The following is a 16,397-nucleotide window of genomic DNA, read 5'->3' on the forward strand; positions in this document are numbered from 1 at the left end:
GCAGGACACACTCCAATAAAAAACATCAACCTGTATCAGCAGGTAAAAGCCTGACTGGTGCATCTTTGGCTGCCATTTAGTTCTCCAAAAGAGGCCCTTCTTACCTGCTGTAGAATAGGCCTTATGATTTTAAGAGGCAGTGGGCTGAACTTGTTCTGCTTCAGGAAGTCGTAGAGGTTTTGCTCCAACATTTCAAACACTAAGCAGGTGTGGCTGCGGTGCTGAAAACACTCCAGAGCGCGCACCACATTGTGCTCCTCTGCATTTTCACTGCTCAACCGAGCCAAGATCTCCACCTGCCAATTAGAGAACCAAATTTGATTAAAATGCTATAATTCACAAAGTGCACATGTCAAGCACAAACATTTTATGGTCAAAAATTACTAAGTGTTTAACATTCTCACCTCGATCTGTCCTTGGCGTGCATAGGATGGGTGGTTCTTCAGTATTTTGATGGCCACCACTTCGTTTGTCCCCCTCTTCCAGCACTTCACCACCTGACCAAAGGTTCCCCGACCCAGAAACTCCAGAACCTCGTAGCTGTTCTTCAGCGAGTAAAGGACTTCATGCTGAACCAACTGATAGTCACCATCTCCTGATCCATTTCTGTTTACAGTGGCACCTGCCACAACCTCATTACTGCCATTGGTGCTGGTTTCAGTCCCACCGACCCCCACGCCGAGGCCGGTCACCTCATCAACCCTGCTGTGTTGAGCCGTCAGAGTTCCCCCGCCCCCGACTCGAACAGTGTCTGCATTGTTCCCAGTGCTGGTCTGCAACATGGCCACAGGTAGAGGAAGTGACGGCAGAGCAGGTACGTCCTCCACTATCTGCATGGTTCTGATGCGGTTACTCTCCCGCTGTTGTTCCCCACCTTCACGCGTCTTCTCCTCACATACCTGGGGGACACCTGAGTCAAGAAGGCCAATATAACCTCCTCTAACTTGTGCTCTTTTGTTTTTAGCCTCCTCCCACTCTGCTCCTAAACAGGCTGTAGCAAGAAGCCCGCAGTCCAAACCTCCGCCTTCCCTCTCAAAACTTTGGTCAACAGTCGGCTGATCCTGGCACTCAGCCGGTCCTGCTTGCTGTATCCCTGCAGTCTGCAAAGTCCACTGCTCCGTTTCCCCAACCGGTTGCCCCCTGTTCACCCTTCCTAAGTCAGCAACAGTTGAGGACGGGATAACGTTGTTGGGAAATGCAATACCGTAGTTGATTCCAATCACATATGTCTTGAGCGGGGGTCGATGCTCAAAGGCTCTGCTGGTGTTATTACTGCGGTGGACTTCACCTGTGCGTCTGCTGGTACCACTGCTGCTCTTTCCTAAGGCACTTGTTTGAGCTGAGTGCAGGTGTGATGGGTAGACCAAGGCTTGTGAGGCCATACCTTAAAAGAAAAATGCATTTATTAGCTTTTTTTTTTTTTTTACACATTTTAAAACATTTACGATACAAAAGCTCAAGTTTGCCTGAGATTAGTGTTCAGAAAAAGGAAGTGGTGAAACTCAAAACGTCACCTTTTCTCCTACTATCTTCAGAGATACGTTGTGGGCTTAAAAAAAAAAAAAAAAAAAAGCCATAATAAAAGCCACCAAAGCAAAAATAAATGGCGGCCTTCTCTTACTGGAAAAGGGAACAAGTCTTCTGTAATTGGAGATGGGGGAAGCCCAGCACATGTATGGCTAGTCCCTGCACGCCACACAGCAGGGTCAGTTTCACACAAACCAACGGCACATAGCAAACAGCACCCCGGAGGGAAAAAATGATACATTATGAAGTGGGATGAGTGTTCTCCACCTCTGCGGCATCTTTACAAATGTACCGATTATATGAAAAGACTTTTGTGTTGCTCTTTAAAATGAAGGCGAGATACAAAAACTATGAAGAGAAAGTCGCTATCTGACCTTTTCAGGACAACAATTTTAACTTGACGTGTTGGAGACCAAAAAAAATTGTCAAATGCAGAAGTAATATCTGAACAATGCAACAGCTAAAGTGATGCAACCTGGTGACTTTCCACTGTTACAACAGAAAGACTAATTTCTCCCCCATTTCAAAATCTCAAGTGAATGTGCAATGAAGCATCTATCAAATTTTAACTCCCTCTCTATAACTTTTGGTGTGTTCATGCTAAGAAACTGGAGTTTTTAAGAAGATAAAGAAAACAGCACAACCTGGTTCTTCAAACAAAGATTTTTATGGCCACAAAGCTTTATAAGTAAAGACGTAACGATCAATGTTTACCTCGCTACAGTACAGATTTGCCAGTTGTCCTTATAGCCTGAGCCTCTTAATCTAGGAGCTATAACAAAAAGAAAAAAATGTTCTCTGGGTTCTTGGATAAAGAATCTACTTTGATGTCAACAGAAAAATGAGGAATAACCACAATATACCCATTTAGTTTCAATGTACTTTGTCTATAAATTTATTTTCATGAAATTCCAAAAAAATATGAGCAAATTATGTTGGATGATGCCATTATGGACAACACATTTCTCAGTGTCGTCGTGTGAAATGTCTAGCCTCCTGAGAAACGGCCCATAGACCTATGTCCATTATAATGGACATTTTGTTGAAGCTTATTTTTTGTTCATACTTTGAGTTACCCTTTCTAGCCCTACAGTACTCTTTAGAGGACATCCTGGGCTTTCCAGGGATGTGTCATGTGATAGGTTTGCATACCGGGAAGTCCCTTTTTTCCTAAATCAAAATGGCCTACCTGCCAGAAACCACAGCTTATGAAAGAGGGTAGACGAGTGAAATATTTTTTTCTTTTATTTTTGTCATGATAATTATTTATAGAATAAGAATATAAATAATTAATAAGTAGTCCTGATGTCCACTACAATGGACATGCTGTAAAATTTTAATTAAAAAAAATATATATTAAAAAAATGCTAAGGTGTCCATTTTGGCCTAAATAGGTAAGAAATCACAAAAAAACAGAAATTTGAAGACACTTTTTTTCTTCGGTTCTCAGGAGGCTAGGGATAAAAAACAAAAACAAAACCTATTAGAGAAAGAAAAAACTATTATTAACTATTATATACTAACTATTATACTAACTATTTGTCAGGAATTTCAGTGTATGGTCACAACAACATGACTTTTACTAAGTTAAAACAAAGCAATACAATGGAAAAAACTGTGCCTCTAAATCTAACAGCCAGTGCACAGCCAGTTCCTACGCACTGAGGAACTGGCTGGACAAATAAAATAAAATAAAATAAAATAAAACTAACCTTTATGCTATCAATTGCCGCACATATTAAAAGACATTGAAACTGCTGATTAAGTAATGCTGGTGATGCAAAAAAAACAAACAAACAAAAACAAAACAAAAAACATTGATTTAAATGCTTTTCTTTTTAATACCCACGATCGGGAATTGACTACTAAATTCAGATCAATTTATCTCCATTAAAGTCAACTCACAACAAGAACAAAATAGTGAAATTAGGTTTGCATTTTTTCAGTGGAAATTATTTCGGAGCGAAAACAACCCATGGTAATTTCTAATACTATAAAATGAATTTTGTCATATTACATTTTATTGATACAATACTATAGTATACTTCTCTATAAGTGTTCAATGAAAGTGTGGGAGACAAGGTTAAGAAACTGTACCAAATTCTGCATTTTTAGAAATTAGAAGACAGATTATTATTATTTACAAAATTAATCCTTTTAGGCACAAATACTCTCTCTGTGTGTAGATTCAAAAGGAGAAGCTGTAAGAAATAATGGATATGTTTATGGTGCTATAGTTGTTTTAGGAATGTCAGCTGGGTTAGAACTAAGACCACGACCTCTGATTTGACTCCTTCAAAGAACAGAAAAGTCAGATTCTTCAGTATCTGACCTGCTGATCAGAGCAACTGGCTGACTCATCTCTGCAAAGAAACTGGTGCACCTGTGTAATTTTAAAAAAAGCCAAATACACAATATGAAAATTATGCAATGAGAGGAGCACTCCTCTCACTGCAGAAAGTTGCTGGACCATGTGAACAAGCTGAACACTGGCAGAGAATCAGTTCAACAGCCACACCTCCTGAAAGTTCCCAAGCAGAGACACAGATTGTGCCTGCCTGGACTTACGACTTAGAAGACTTCACGTTTCAGGCTCAATCAAATGTCACATGAACATTCCTGAAATCGGTCAATTTAAAGGGAAAAATAAAAAATAAAAAATAAAAATCAGCTCAACAATGAGACAGTGGACTACCAAACTAGCTTTGCTTGTGCACACAGGCTCAGGCAGGCAGGCAGTGGGGTGTGCCTCTTAGCCAGCTTTACAAGGAGCACACCTCTTTTTCTTGTGACAAGCAAAGCAAGTGAGTTTTAACTAACTCCATAAGCACACCGAAAGCTCTCTAATTACAATTCCAGCAGCCGACATCTTCTACAAATATAATTACCCCTCTTCATGGGTAAGCAAAGACCAAGTTATGCACTGTTGGAAACTACTACGCCCAATCACCACCCACAACTGCAAGTCAAGCAAACACTGTTAAGTTAATGATGCAACTGACAAAGAATTTCAGCCACCACAGCAGATGAGAGACCATCATGGGGCTGGCGTGGTGTAAATATGTCATCCATGCTGTGCTCGCTTTCAGTCTTTTGAGGGACAGTCTTGTCTGTTACACCTCCTGCCAAACTGTGTAGCCTGATATCCCAGGGGATTGGCCTGAAATAGAGATCCAGCTTCACAGAGGGCAAACAAACACAAACAGAGAAGTGTGCATATGTCCGTGGGTTCAGCTGGCGTTTTTTTGGTAAATGTGTACAACACCTCACAGTTACTACAGATCAATCTAAGTGACAGTTGACATATGGGAGGAGAAGGGGAGTGTGTGTTTGCGTGTGTGTGCGTGTCTCCGTCAGTACGTGCGAGTTTGGGGGATGGGCAACCCCCCACCAAGACACCTGTTGAAAGTGCTTTTGTCACACAACCATAAATAATAGCTGTCTGATGGTGTGTGGGGGAACCCATTTCGAGTTCATTTCAATAAACAAACGAAGCTCACTTTACTTTCTGTTTAGCGATTACTTAAAGTATTTTTAACATTTAAAAAATACACACAACTACAAGCAAACAATAGCTAAAATATAACTCAAGAAATTAGCACTTACTTGAATTAAAAGAAACCGTTTTGAGTAAACTGGTTAACCTTCAATGGTAACGGTCTATGAAAAGATAACACTGAAGTTGGCAAACAAGCTAGCTACGAGCGAAGTCCTACGGACCTTAAAACAACGGTTCCCATCAACAAATATAATACGGAAAGTGTATTCGGCTATATTTTTAAAGAGATAGAACCACATACCTTCAGTAAGACCAGAAAATCGCATCACTCAAAGTGTCAAAGAGCAGGCTAGCAACGAACACCCGCACCACAGCCAAACTCTGTAACGGTGCTGCTGCTGCTGCTGCCATCTTGTTCAACGACGAGGAGGAGGACACACCGAGCGACTTTTCGCACATTTGAAGCTCCAAGCCACGCAAAAACAACAGCATTTACAAAAACGAACTATGGTCCATGTTTTAGAGGGCCGTCTTGGGTCTCACTAAACATTAATATCGTGTCTAGTCGAGGCGAATATCGAAGTTTCTAAACTTTTGCATGTTAACACGCCTCGTCCCCCCGACCGAGTTAGCTGCTGGCGGCTAGCTTGTTGCTGCTGGTTCGGTAGCTTGTTGCTTCTCCGCATGTGTGGAATGTTGGGGAGGGGAGGAGGAGGAGTAAAAGTGCTGTGAGTCACACTGACGGCGAGTCAAAACATTTCTAAACTTCCATGAGCTAACTGCAGTCATAAGTTTACATACAGGCTGTCATATTAATTGTGGGTTTCTAATCATTTTGGAGGCATTCTTGCTTCGAGTGAAATTATACCACTACTAGCAATTTGTATGGCGTTTTAGAAACCAAAAAATAAATGCACCTGTTTTAATATTCCATTTGTATCTAATTCACATAGCGTGATAGATAAAGACAGAAGTATATAGCCATGCACTAAAATTACCTCAATACTCAATAGTCAGTAGTTAGCTGAGTGCTTTTAAAACAGCATATATAACATGATATTGATATTTGGATTTAAAGGCATAAAACGGTTTGTTTCAATTTTTGTTTCTGTGTTAGAGAAGTTTATTATTATTATTATTATTATTATTATTATTATTATTTGCTCTATTTATGCTCACATTTTGTAGCTACAGAATATCAATGTTAGATATTTCAGATTAAGAAAAAAAAACATTCACATAATAATATCAGACATTTTCATGAGAAAAATCTGACATTTTCTAATATTGAAAAGTCTTAAAATTATAACTTGTTCTAATTTGTGCTTGGGCTCATTGTTATTTTGAAACACACTGATGTCAGACTGTAACCATCTAGCTGTTTTGTGTAAGAATTTATTATTCTCACCACTTTTAATAATGCACCAACAGCGATAAACAGTTCATTTGATGAGACTACAAACATCATGTTTGACAGTTGTTACAGTGTCCCTGCTCATGAAAGAATTATCTTGACTTCTTCAAACATTTTTCACATTTGTGGGCCAAATAGCCCAATATTTGTCTCATTTCCATTTTCTAAACCTACTTATCCTTACAAAGGCATAGACAGATGGGTTTTTTTTCCTCCTGGGAATTGCCTTGGTTTCTGGGCTGATGTTAAACAACTTTTAAAGATAGGTTCACACTTCAAGAGTTCATTCTATATCATCTTTGTGACTTAGAACTTGATTAGGGTTTAAGCAAAACAGAATCTAAAACAATTTCTAATCATATCTGGATTAATTTTCAGCGAATACTATAAGGGTGTTGTGGGAAAACAATTACCACAACAAATGAGTGCACAAATAATGAGTAGCAATGACTAATAACATGGGCCTATTGAAATTATGCACATCTATACATTGCACAATCTTCTCAATCACTTTTTCCCCAAATAAAAGTACAATCCTTCTGGTCATCCAATTTCCTTTGGAGGCATTACAGCAAAACCATTAATAGTATAGGCATTAATGAAAAAAATATGGCATAAAAAAGATCCAACTCCCCTGGTTTATTGGCAAAGCTGCTGTTTAAAAGATAATCAGAGACAATTTATAATGGAGCCAGTTCAGGATGGGATAGTACACATGCAGAATTATGAAACAAATTTGGCTCACATCCATTCTTATGCATTTTATGGCATCATGCATGGGCTCTTCTTATATTATTGCTTATGAGCAAACTGATTTAAGGTAATATGCAATAAAAACTGACAATACTTTTTCACTGCAGTTAGAACTTAAAAGTAAAAGTAACAAAAGGAGCATTTTGGAAGTTTTTGTTTTTTAAACGATTTTAAATTGGAGCTCTGGCTCCATCTGCCGGCCCACAGGTGCGTTACATGCAAACAACTTGAACGTATTACGCAACTCCATCCTTTATTACAATTTTAATTTTGTTGGTGTTAGAAACAGTTATCTTCCAGTGTATTATATTAAGGATGATATCTCTGGCAGATGAAGGATTTATAAGGATATTAAAAAAGAGAGAGACTTATTAATGTGAGGGCAAACAACGCTTTATTGGAACATCCAATTTCCACCTTAAGACAAATGAGTCAAAAATAATCAGTGTGTGATGTATGAGAACAGCAGCAAACAGAAAAATGTGGTAAATTGATACAAATACATTTTAGACTCAAACATAAACATAAATAACTGTCAGACTGTCAGGAAAATATGCTGAACATCTGAAAATATCAACAATGAGTTAACAATGAGTGAATACAATTAAATTGGAACTAAAACTGAGTAATACTGAAAACCACAATTGGCCCTTAATTCCATAGTTCCCTTCAATGAATTGGATTGAGTCTATATCCATCCTTTGCTTTGTTGTCATTTAAAAACATTAAAACTTGTTCTCTGAATAAATTGAGGAGTCAATAGACTCACTCCCACCCTTTATATTTTGAGGAGATTATAGTTTCTGTACTTGGAGATCTTGATGGAAGCCTTCCAGCCTCCAGACACAAAAACTTTAGGCAAGACTATATGTGGAATTTTTATGTTCTTAAATATAATTTTTAAGATCATCTGGCTTACAGTTTATTTATTGGACCATTGAGTCTCTGCTATTCCTTTTACATTTATTTATCTGTAAAGGTCGACTAACGTATCTTAGAGAGATCCAAAAAAGTACAAAGAAGTAAGTAACTCAGATATTGATAATTTAACATTTAAATACATATACAGTATACAATGTTCTCAAACAACAAACCTGGAACTTTATGGAAGTGTGGAAAGAAGAAAGCTGTAGTTAAAAAAAAGCCATAAAAACTTCCATTTCACATTTGCGTGTAAGCTAAATATTACTCTCAAAATACTGTAAAACATGGCGGTGGAAGCATCATGCTCGGCTGATGTTGTTATTCCACAAAGACAGCTCATGGATGAAAATACATACAGGGCAATATTGGAAGAAAACTCGTTACACACTGCACTAATTGAAAATTGATGTTGACATCAATTTTCAACACCAGTTTGTCTGATTTTTAGCTATTTTGCAAAGAATTAGCAGAAAACTTTTATTCTCTACATGTGCTACCTGCAACAAACATACCCCAGTAGACGGAATATTTAGAAAGCATTCGAACAAATGGTCTTAATGCATTCCACACTTTTCAAGTATTTGCTTAAAATGGTAATACCACATATCCTTTAACTTGCACTTCCCAAATACGCACTAATTTGTGTTTGTCTATCAAAGAAAATTCCAATGTACCGTTTTCAAGTGTGTGGTTACAAAGAGACTAAGCGTGTAACAATTCAAGAGAGGTGAATAATTTTGCACAGATGTATATGTCGTACTTTTCCCGGTGACGGCAACTGCAATACTGAGTTAAGTTATCCATTCCTGGCAGCTATGCTTAATAAATTAATGTAAACATAGGTACTGCAAATGTGACACTTATGAGGTCTGATATTTCAGTGAAGAAACAACACTGCGTTAGTACATGTAAGTGAAATGGTTGTTGTTTTAATCAAGTCAGTTGAAGGTGCTCGCTCAGCAGGGCTGGCTTGCCTCCCAGCTTAAAGATCAGCCTCCTAAACGTTTTTCTCTACATCCAAACCGTTGCTAATGAGGGAAAAAAGAAACCACAGACCACTCTTCACTCTGATATTCCTCCGTATCTGTGGGGGTTTATGTCTCTGTGCCGGAGCTCTCCCCCGGTGTCAGTATATTCTGCAGGATCTTCTGGTAGAACGGAGAGAAGACCAGCTTGTTGTAGTTGACCAGGCGACTGAAGCGGATCGAGAGCTCTTTTAGTTCTCTGCTGACCGGCGCCAGGCCTCCGGGGAGAGGAGGCGGCGTCTTGTGTTGACTGGACTCCAGGGCAGCCATTAGGTAGCTCTGAATCCGAGAGTCTGGGTGGGGGAGAAGGAGGGATCTTTGGTCACAGCAAAAAAGCAGCATAAATCAGCAAATAGAGACACGAAACCAGGAGCGCCTCCGTACCCATCAGCTTACGGACTGTGTTGTCTGGCTGGATGATGGCTGAGATCTGCCCCTTAAGAGCGCTCTTGCTCTCAGCTGAGAATGAGGAGAAGCCATGCTGGCTTAAACAGTGACTCAGCTCAACACACAGCTTCTCCCCTATGGTTGCTAGGGCCTCCTGCATACTAAATGACCTGAAAAAGCAACAAAATAGACTTTAAAATCTTGTCCAATCACAGCCGAAAAAGTTACGTGCTTCTCGGAAAGGTGATAATCACTGTAAAACATTCAGAAAGTAATTACTGCTGTTAAGAACCTGTTTGTTTCCTTTTTACATATAAATGAAATACGAACAGAATCCCTTCATAATTTTATTCTGCTTTCTGGCACATATCTTTGCAGTGGTCAAAATGGTTTACATGCACACACAAAAAGCACCAAAAAAGACCACAGCAATAAACATTTAAAAAAAAAATTCACCTTTTGTGTAAATGATTTTCTACAGTCTCGATTATCTAAAAGATACACAGTTCAACCTCGTTGCCTGCAGTTCCGCCGTCTGGAATAACTGAGAAGGCGACTCCAAGCTCAATAAAACAAAAAAACAACCAAAACCCACCTTCTCTAAATTACAAACTCAGACTACAGAGAGTAAAGGTATGTAAATCCAGTTCCATAGTTACAGAAGTTAAGACATATCAGAGCTTTCTCTGGATTAGCTTTGGTTTACCTTCAAAAGATAGGTGTGTCAAAATGAAAGAAAAAGATGGCAATTTAATTTCTTCAGTGTGGGATTTGTGCAAGAAAAATACAGTCCCTATGAAAGTAGGGATATACATTAATCCCCAAATCACATGTACCAAGACAAGCATTAACAACTTCAAAGGCGAAACTAAAATAGCATTTATTCTGGAAAAGTTGTCCTGACGAATGGGCAAAACTGAGTCTCTGGATGTGCAAAGTTGCTAGATACATAAAAAGTCACACTTTTAAGCTTTATTTTAAAAAGACGTCTCAATCTGCTTTCCTTCCACTTTACAACTATTCATTCCTTTGTGCTGTTCTATCCCACAAACTAAATAAAAGACACCGAAGTGTGTGGCTGTATCATTACAAAATGTGGGGGAAAAAATGTGTGTGCATAAGCATATGGAGTTCAAAACAAGTCAAATGAAGACAAATGTATCCCACAGAGGTCAAGCTAAATCCCACAGAAATTCAAAGTTTGGAACTGGTTTGGTGAGTTTATAAACAGCTGATCTTATTACAACACAAAAACTTAAAAGCTGCTGAGACGTTAAAGCCTATTGTTTACTTGAAAACATTGCACATCGGAGAATCTCCAGAGAAAGTACTTGTACTCACGGCATGTGCATTTCTGTGAGCATGGCACTGACAGTGTTTTTAAGAGTCTCCATCAGTCCTGGCAAGCCTGAGATGGCTTCTCCTGTGGTAGTGTAGACAATCAGAAGCACAGAGGAGAGCAGAACTAACCACTTGGCCTCCTGCTGCATCTCTAAGAACCGAACTTGGTCCATCAGCACCGTCTGGAGAGAAAAAAAGGGGTTCCCTTGGTGAGCAAAGGATAAAAACATAAAAATTCAGCCAAACTTGCGAGCAAAGACTGGAAGCACAGAGCATTTACCTCTGGGAAAGGGTCTGAAGCGTGGTCCCACCTGAGCAGGCGAATGTATGCATGATTATGAACATTTAGTGGGTGAAGTGGGGGGTCACTGGAGGCAGAGGCACAGCTCTCCGTTTCTCTCAGGGATTTCACCGTCTCCTCAAGCCACTTCTTTGTGTAGTCTAATGCATCTAAACAGGAAAGGACATTTTTATTCTTCGCAGCAGCAAAGACTTGGTAACACAATTACAGATGTGCTACGACCTAAAGGAGTTTTGTAAAGGTACCATTCCTTACTTGGTTGTTTCTCCAGAAACTCCTGAAACTTGTTCCTCTCATACTCTACAGACAGCTGCATGAGATGCGGCTTGATGCTCTTCAGTGCAAAGTTAGCCATGTCCACCTTCATCAGGTCCAGCACAGAGAAAATAGCCCTGAGTGGAGGCAGAACATGTACACTGTTGTAAAAACAAAACAACTAACTCTGATTTCGCAGCGCAGAATTAAGGCGGTCAATAATCTCTAGCTACATGTGCATGTTCATGATTTGTGTTCATATCTACGCTGCCATTTAACCAAGGGAACATCCCTTCGCAACGAGCAGACTTGCACGCTGATTACATTTCAGGGTCTAAAAATAAACCGAAGCTTGGCCAGTGCAGAGCCAATAATAGTGTGTGCATGGCTCACTTCAGCAGAGGAACAATCTCAGTGATCTGCCTCAGTTTCTTGACGTCCTCATCTCTGCAGGGGGCGCACAGAGAACCCATCATCTCAACGACAAACTGGGACAGCTGGCCGATATTGAGAGCTCCATTTTCAGCCTGCTGCTGGATTAGTGGCAGATCCAGAACCTCTTCGATGCGGGAGCACAGGCGCCCATGGCCCGGCAGCAAAAAGGACAGGAGCGTCTGGATGGAAGGTTGGAAAGAGAAAGGAACGTTAAATCTAAGGAGGAGATCAGTAACAGATATCATTTTGACATTGTCATGTATAAACCATATGTGCTAAAAAGGGAGAGCTGATGATGAATTTGTATGAAGGAGGTAGTTGTCACTCAAACAAAGCCAAGTTTTGTTGATCTCATCGTCCAATTCCTTTTTCTAAAGCGCAACTTGGGAAAGTGTACCAGAATTAGCTTTTTGAAGCCAGACTTGCAGCAATGAGTAACCTAGTATTTGTGAATAGCTGTATGTAGCCCTTGCTTCTTGCCATTTAATAGGAGCCTTGAAAACTATTTTTTCATACTTTCATAGTATTTGAAAGTTTTTACTTCAGCATTTGCTGCCTTTGTAGAACACATGTTCTGGCCTGAGTAAGCTGGATCAACAAACTAGAAAAAAATGTTCCGAAACTGGTCAGTTACTGACTACACTCTTTGAACAGACAGATAATAAGAAAAATATCACAAACAAACACAGATAATAAACAATCAAGTGTTAAAGAGCATTATAATGCATCCTTGATCTGATCAATTCTCACCTCTTTAATCTCTCCCAGGAGTTTGATGGCATGTTCGTATGAAGGCGGATCCTCGTTCAGCTGAGCTTCCAAACGATCCCAAAATACTTTGCGCATAATCTCCTTCACTCTGTGCTCCAAACTGTGCCAGGACAAAGAGTAGTTTTCTTCATACTGTACCAGCAAATAAATCTAAACAAAAGGCAAACGTCCAGAAGACTGTCAAGCTTTTAACCCATACCTTCCTTCAGGAAGCTCTGTGGGCTTTACTTGAAAGTCCTTGTTGACCATGATTTCATGAGCTAATGCCATGTTTGTTACCCCCTTAGCTGTCTCCATCAGCTCCTCAACAGAAACCAACCTGGGTGGGCTGGCTGTAAGAAAAGGAAAACAGATTCATTACATTACAGAAATGTTAAGCGGAAGACCAAAAAAAGCATATAGACTCCTCTGCAGAGACAGCACCATATCCAACTTCCACACAAATGTACAGAGTTAATATCGGAAGGTTTCATGCATCCACTTTTTGCATAAACTGTTATAAGCATAAACTCCAAAGTGTAATCTTTTGATTTGAGTACCATCTAATTTTATAATAATAGTATTTTGCTAGCACTAAAAAGTGAAGGTCCACATTCATTCACTTTTTACACTTCAATGTAAAAGGTGAAGTTTTCTGTTGGGCTTAGATCACTTTGTTGCTCGATCAACCTCAGTGAAATCATCACTGGAGCAGGTACTGGTACTTTCAGCAATGTGGGCAGGTGCCAGATCATGATGGCACATAAAATCAGCATCTGCAAAACACGTTTCAGTAGAAGAAATCATAAAGTACCCTAGAGTTTCCGGATACATGGTTGCACTAGCCTTCACGTAACACAGTAGACCCACAGTGGCAGATCATCACCAGATCATCACTAACTGCTGAAACTTAATACAAGACCTGAAACAGCTTGGATCCTGTACTTCTTCACTCATCCTCCAGAATGTGTGACCTAGGTTTCCAAATCAAATGTGAAATACATTTTCGTTTGACTATTGATGACTGAGAAACAGTCGAGTCCTTTTTTCATTCTCCCGGATAAGATGCTTCTGGCATTGTCTCTGGTTCAAGAGAGGTACAACGCAACAGCTTCACTGAATTGTCTTGTGAATCTCCCCCAAGCTCTTGAATAGGTATAGCTTCACAATCTTCTCAGTCTATTAGTGTCTATATTTTTCTACTACACATCCACTATTCATCTACTCAATTTCCCATTACGATGTTTGCATTGAGCAATCTGTGAAACAGCCAGCTTCTTTAGCAGTGGCCTGTTTTATATTACCCAAAGCAAAATGTAAACAAATACATATAAAAACAATCTAAAAAAAAAACAACATTTTTAAAAGACAGTTTAAAATCCTCCCTCCCCCCCACAAAAAAAATAAAAATCATCTGAATCTGTTGATCCACAATAAATGGCAGCAGGACTGTAATGAAGGAAAGATAATTTTTCTCTTTACCAGCAAGGAACCCCTGAAAAACTAATAAAAGGCATCAACTGACATATTTTTTCTGAAATTTATAAGAGGAAGATTAAAAAAGCCAAGACAATAGACAATAAATAACTTTGGAAAAAGTACTTGAACACAAATACAAGTAAATATGAAGGTATACAAACCTTGATATACATTTTTAATGATAAAAATGTTAATTATGGTACTAATGGAAAATAGTAAGAGTATACAAGATAAAACTATTCCATTAAAATGAAGTAAAAACCAGCAGCACATTCAAAAGAAAATAAATTATCAGAAATAAAGGCTATCATGTGAATAGTGAGATAAATTAACGATTCTATTCAGTTATTGAATACGATTGTACATAATGCTTTCTTCACCTTGCAGCGTGTTCTGTCTGTGGGGGCTCGGCGTGCTGGGCCTGACCTGCTGCCCCGCAGTCTCCTCAGATACATCCTTTAACTCCTTGTCTCCTTCGCGCTGTAAGTGGTCTGACTCGTTTGGCATGCTGGATTCTGCAGGATAACAGGCGACACAGACACGTCAAGCTGCAGAGATTTTTTTTTTAAAACCCCTAATGGGTGCTCACAGCCAACCAAATGAAAACAGTGACGATGACTCTGTTTTGAGTGCTGAGGACAACACGATACAATCTGAGGAAGATGTGGAGGTTTGCTTTGATGACGTAATCCACATGGGATGAGGAAGAATGGTCGGTTTGCTAAAGAGCTGGAAATGACACGAGTAACCAGCTCAAGGCTTTTTTTTTTAAGAATCTGTTTCTGCAGTCCTATCTATGACATTTACCTTCAAAGATCAGCGTTAAGAGATGCCTTATCTGCAGAGCCCAACTTCTTAAGTTAGCAGCTCGACTCTAAGCCCACAACAACAACAAAGCCCTGTATGACACAGCTTCTCCCTCACAGCTCACACATAGCTTCACTATGGCTACCTCAGATTTATTTACACCTTCCTCACAGTCGTGGGAGGTCTCCAACAAAGGCAAGGTTGTGCTTCCCACACGGGAAACTCGGGTTTAGTCACGTCGCAGCTCGGCTTTTTTGTCCCCCATCAGCTAACAACAATCCGCTAACAACCCGGACACTTCCTGTGATGGGCGGAGCTACTGTGACGTAACAGTCGAGCCCTCTGAAACTAAACTCAAAAAGGAGGAGAGCAGGAAAAAAAAAACATTGAAAATATCTGACTAAAACGTCAAACGTGTCATTTTTCATACAGACATTACTGAGAACTCTACTTCTTTAAAGTTAGTACAGTACTCAAAAACCTTTTATACTGAGTAAATAAAATGCATTACTACATACATTGTACATTTTCTTTATAGAAATGGACAAAGAGCGCGTTCTGTAAAAATTGCCAGTTCCAGTTTTGGAAAAGCCTATCTTTCATCCGTGTCGCAAAACAACCTGAGAAATGTGACTTTTGAAATTTTGTGTTAATGTCGCTGATTAAAACAGGTCATGGAGTATATTTAAGTACATCTTGATTTCCTAAAATGTGTACAGATATCTCTTATTTACATAAAATTAAAATAGCCATGTATTTTCTGTTGGTGGCAGAAAGAGGAAGGCTTACTTAAAAATAAGATTATAGCACAAGAAAATGTAGGGTGTAGCTGAGGAGCAAACTTACATTTAGCCACTTGGTGGCAGCAGTTATCAAGCTCACACTGAACTTTGAACTAGGTCAGTGAACCTCTTCATTCTTGAGATTTGTTTGGAAATTTTTGGAAGCTTTCTTCTGATGTCTTGAGTTCTTAGTCAACTCTTATGGATTTCATGGGAACAATAAAAAGCAAATGCTGATGCTCGGAGGAGATAAAACATACATTTGTGTACAATTATTTGGAAAAGTCGCATTTACTCTGTATTTCTTTTTGTATTTTTTTTAAATCATACTGTATCACATGTAAACTGCCTGTCAATATTTCACAAACAGAACAAATAAAACTTTAAAAGCAATTACTGTCATGTATTAAATTATGTTGTTTATGTCACTGCTATTTCTCTCGATGTGTCTTCGCAAGATAAAGGACGGAAATTTGAAAAACTAATTTTTTTTTTCAAGAACATATATTAAAGGTAAAGTATGACACACGTAGATTAAAAGTACATTTTGAAAATAAAAATATTTTAAACTGGAAATAAACACGCACAAGGTTTTAAATATGTAATTTTGTAATCTAATAAATTATAAATGTCAATTTTTCATTATCTTTATTTGTAAAAAAATTATTACAGAATGGTTGGTTACATTTAATGTTGAAACAGCTACACGCGCAATATT

General features: G+C 38.9%; 2 protein-coding genes across 5 annotated transcripts in view; both read right to left on the reverse strand.

Annotated features, from left to right (window-relative positions):
• Nucleotides 1-5,708, reverse strand: part of hipk3a (homeodomain interacting protein kinase 3a) — a 30,210-nt gene extending 24,502 nt beyond the window's left edge. For both annotated transcript variants that reach the window (XM_007558588.2, XM_007558587.2), the window contains exons 1-3: nucleotides 5,328-5,708; nucleotides 405-1,384; nucleotides 105-296 (exon numbers count right to left, since the gene is read on the reverse strand). In XM_007558588.2, the coding sequence (XP_007558650.1) occupies nucleotides 105-296; nucleotides 405-1,384; nucleotides 5,328-5,352 (1,197 nt within the window). In that variant the 5' untranslated portion in view covers nucleotides 5,353-5,708. The remainder of the gene's footprint in view (nucleotides 1-104; nucleotides 297-404; nucleotides 1,385-5,327) is intronic.
• Nucleotides 5,709-7,567: 1,859 nt separating this feature from the next.
• On the reverse strand, nucleotides 7,568-15,218 carry tcp11l1 (t-complex 11, testis-specific-like 1). 3 transcript variants are annotated; one of them, XM_016674559.1, is made up of 10 exons: nucleotides 15,060-15,218; nucleotides 14,471-14,605; nucleotides 12,832-12,964; nucleotides 12,612-12,732; nucleotides 11,820-12,040; nucleotides 11,427-11,563; nucleotides 11,151-11,320; nucleotides 10,871-11,052; nucleotides 9,527-9,699; nucleotides 7,568-9,435 (listed from the first exon to the last, which is right to left on the reverse strand). In XM_016674559.1, the coding sequence occupies exons 2-10, from the start codon at nucleotides 14,595-14,597 to the stop codon at nucleotides 9,212-9,214; spliced, it is 1,488 nt and encodes a 495-aa protein (XP_016530045.1). In that variant the 5' UTR covers nucleotides 14,598-14,605; nucleotides 15,060-15,218; the 3' UTR covers nucleotides 7,568-9,211. The 3 variants fall into 3 exon arrangements, with proteins under 3 accessions (XP_016530045.1, XP_007558652.1, XP_007558651.1); XM_007558590.2 differs by having other exon boundaries at nucleotides 15,043-15,218; XM_007558589.2 differs by having other exon boundaries at nucleotides 14,898-15,218.
• Nucleotides 15,219-16,397: the final 1,179 nt, after the last annotated feature.

Source organism: Poecilia formosa, unplaced genomic scaffold, assembly GCF_000485575.1.
Source record: "Poecilia formosa unplaced genomic scaffold, Poecilia_formosa-5.1.2 Scaffold97, whole genome shotgun sequence".
NCBI lineage: Eukaryota > Metazoa > Chordata > Actinopteri > Cyprinodontiformes > Poeciliidae > Poecilia > Poecilia formosa.

Excerpts from the sequence above, each read along its gene's own strand:
- tcp11l1 (XM_016674559.1), bottom strand. The coding sequence starts at position 14,597 with ATGCCAAACGAGTCAGACCACTTACAGCGCGAAGGAGACAAGGAGTTA. Across the intron at positions 12,965-14,470 it reads CAGACAGAACACGCTGCAAG|CCAGCCCACCCAGGTTGGTT; the intron begins GTGAAGAAAGCA and ends CTTTTCTTACAG. Across the intron at positions 9,700-10,870 it reads CTCACAGAAATGCACATGCC|GTCATTTAGTATGCAGGAGG; the intron begins GTGAGTACAAGT and ends TTGCTTTTTCAG.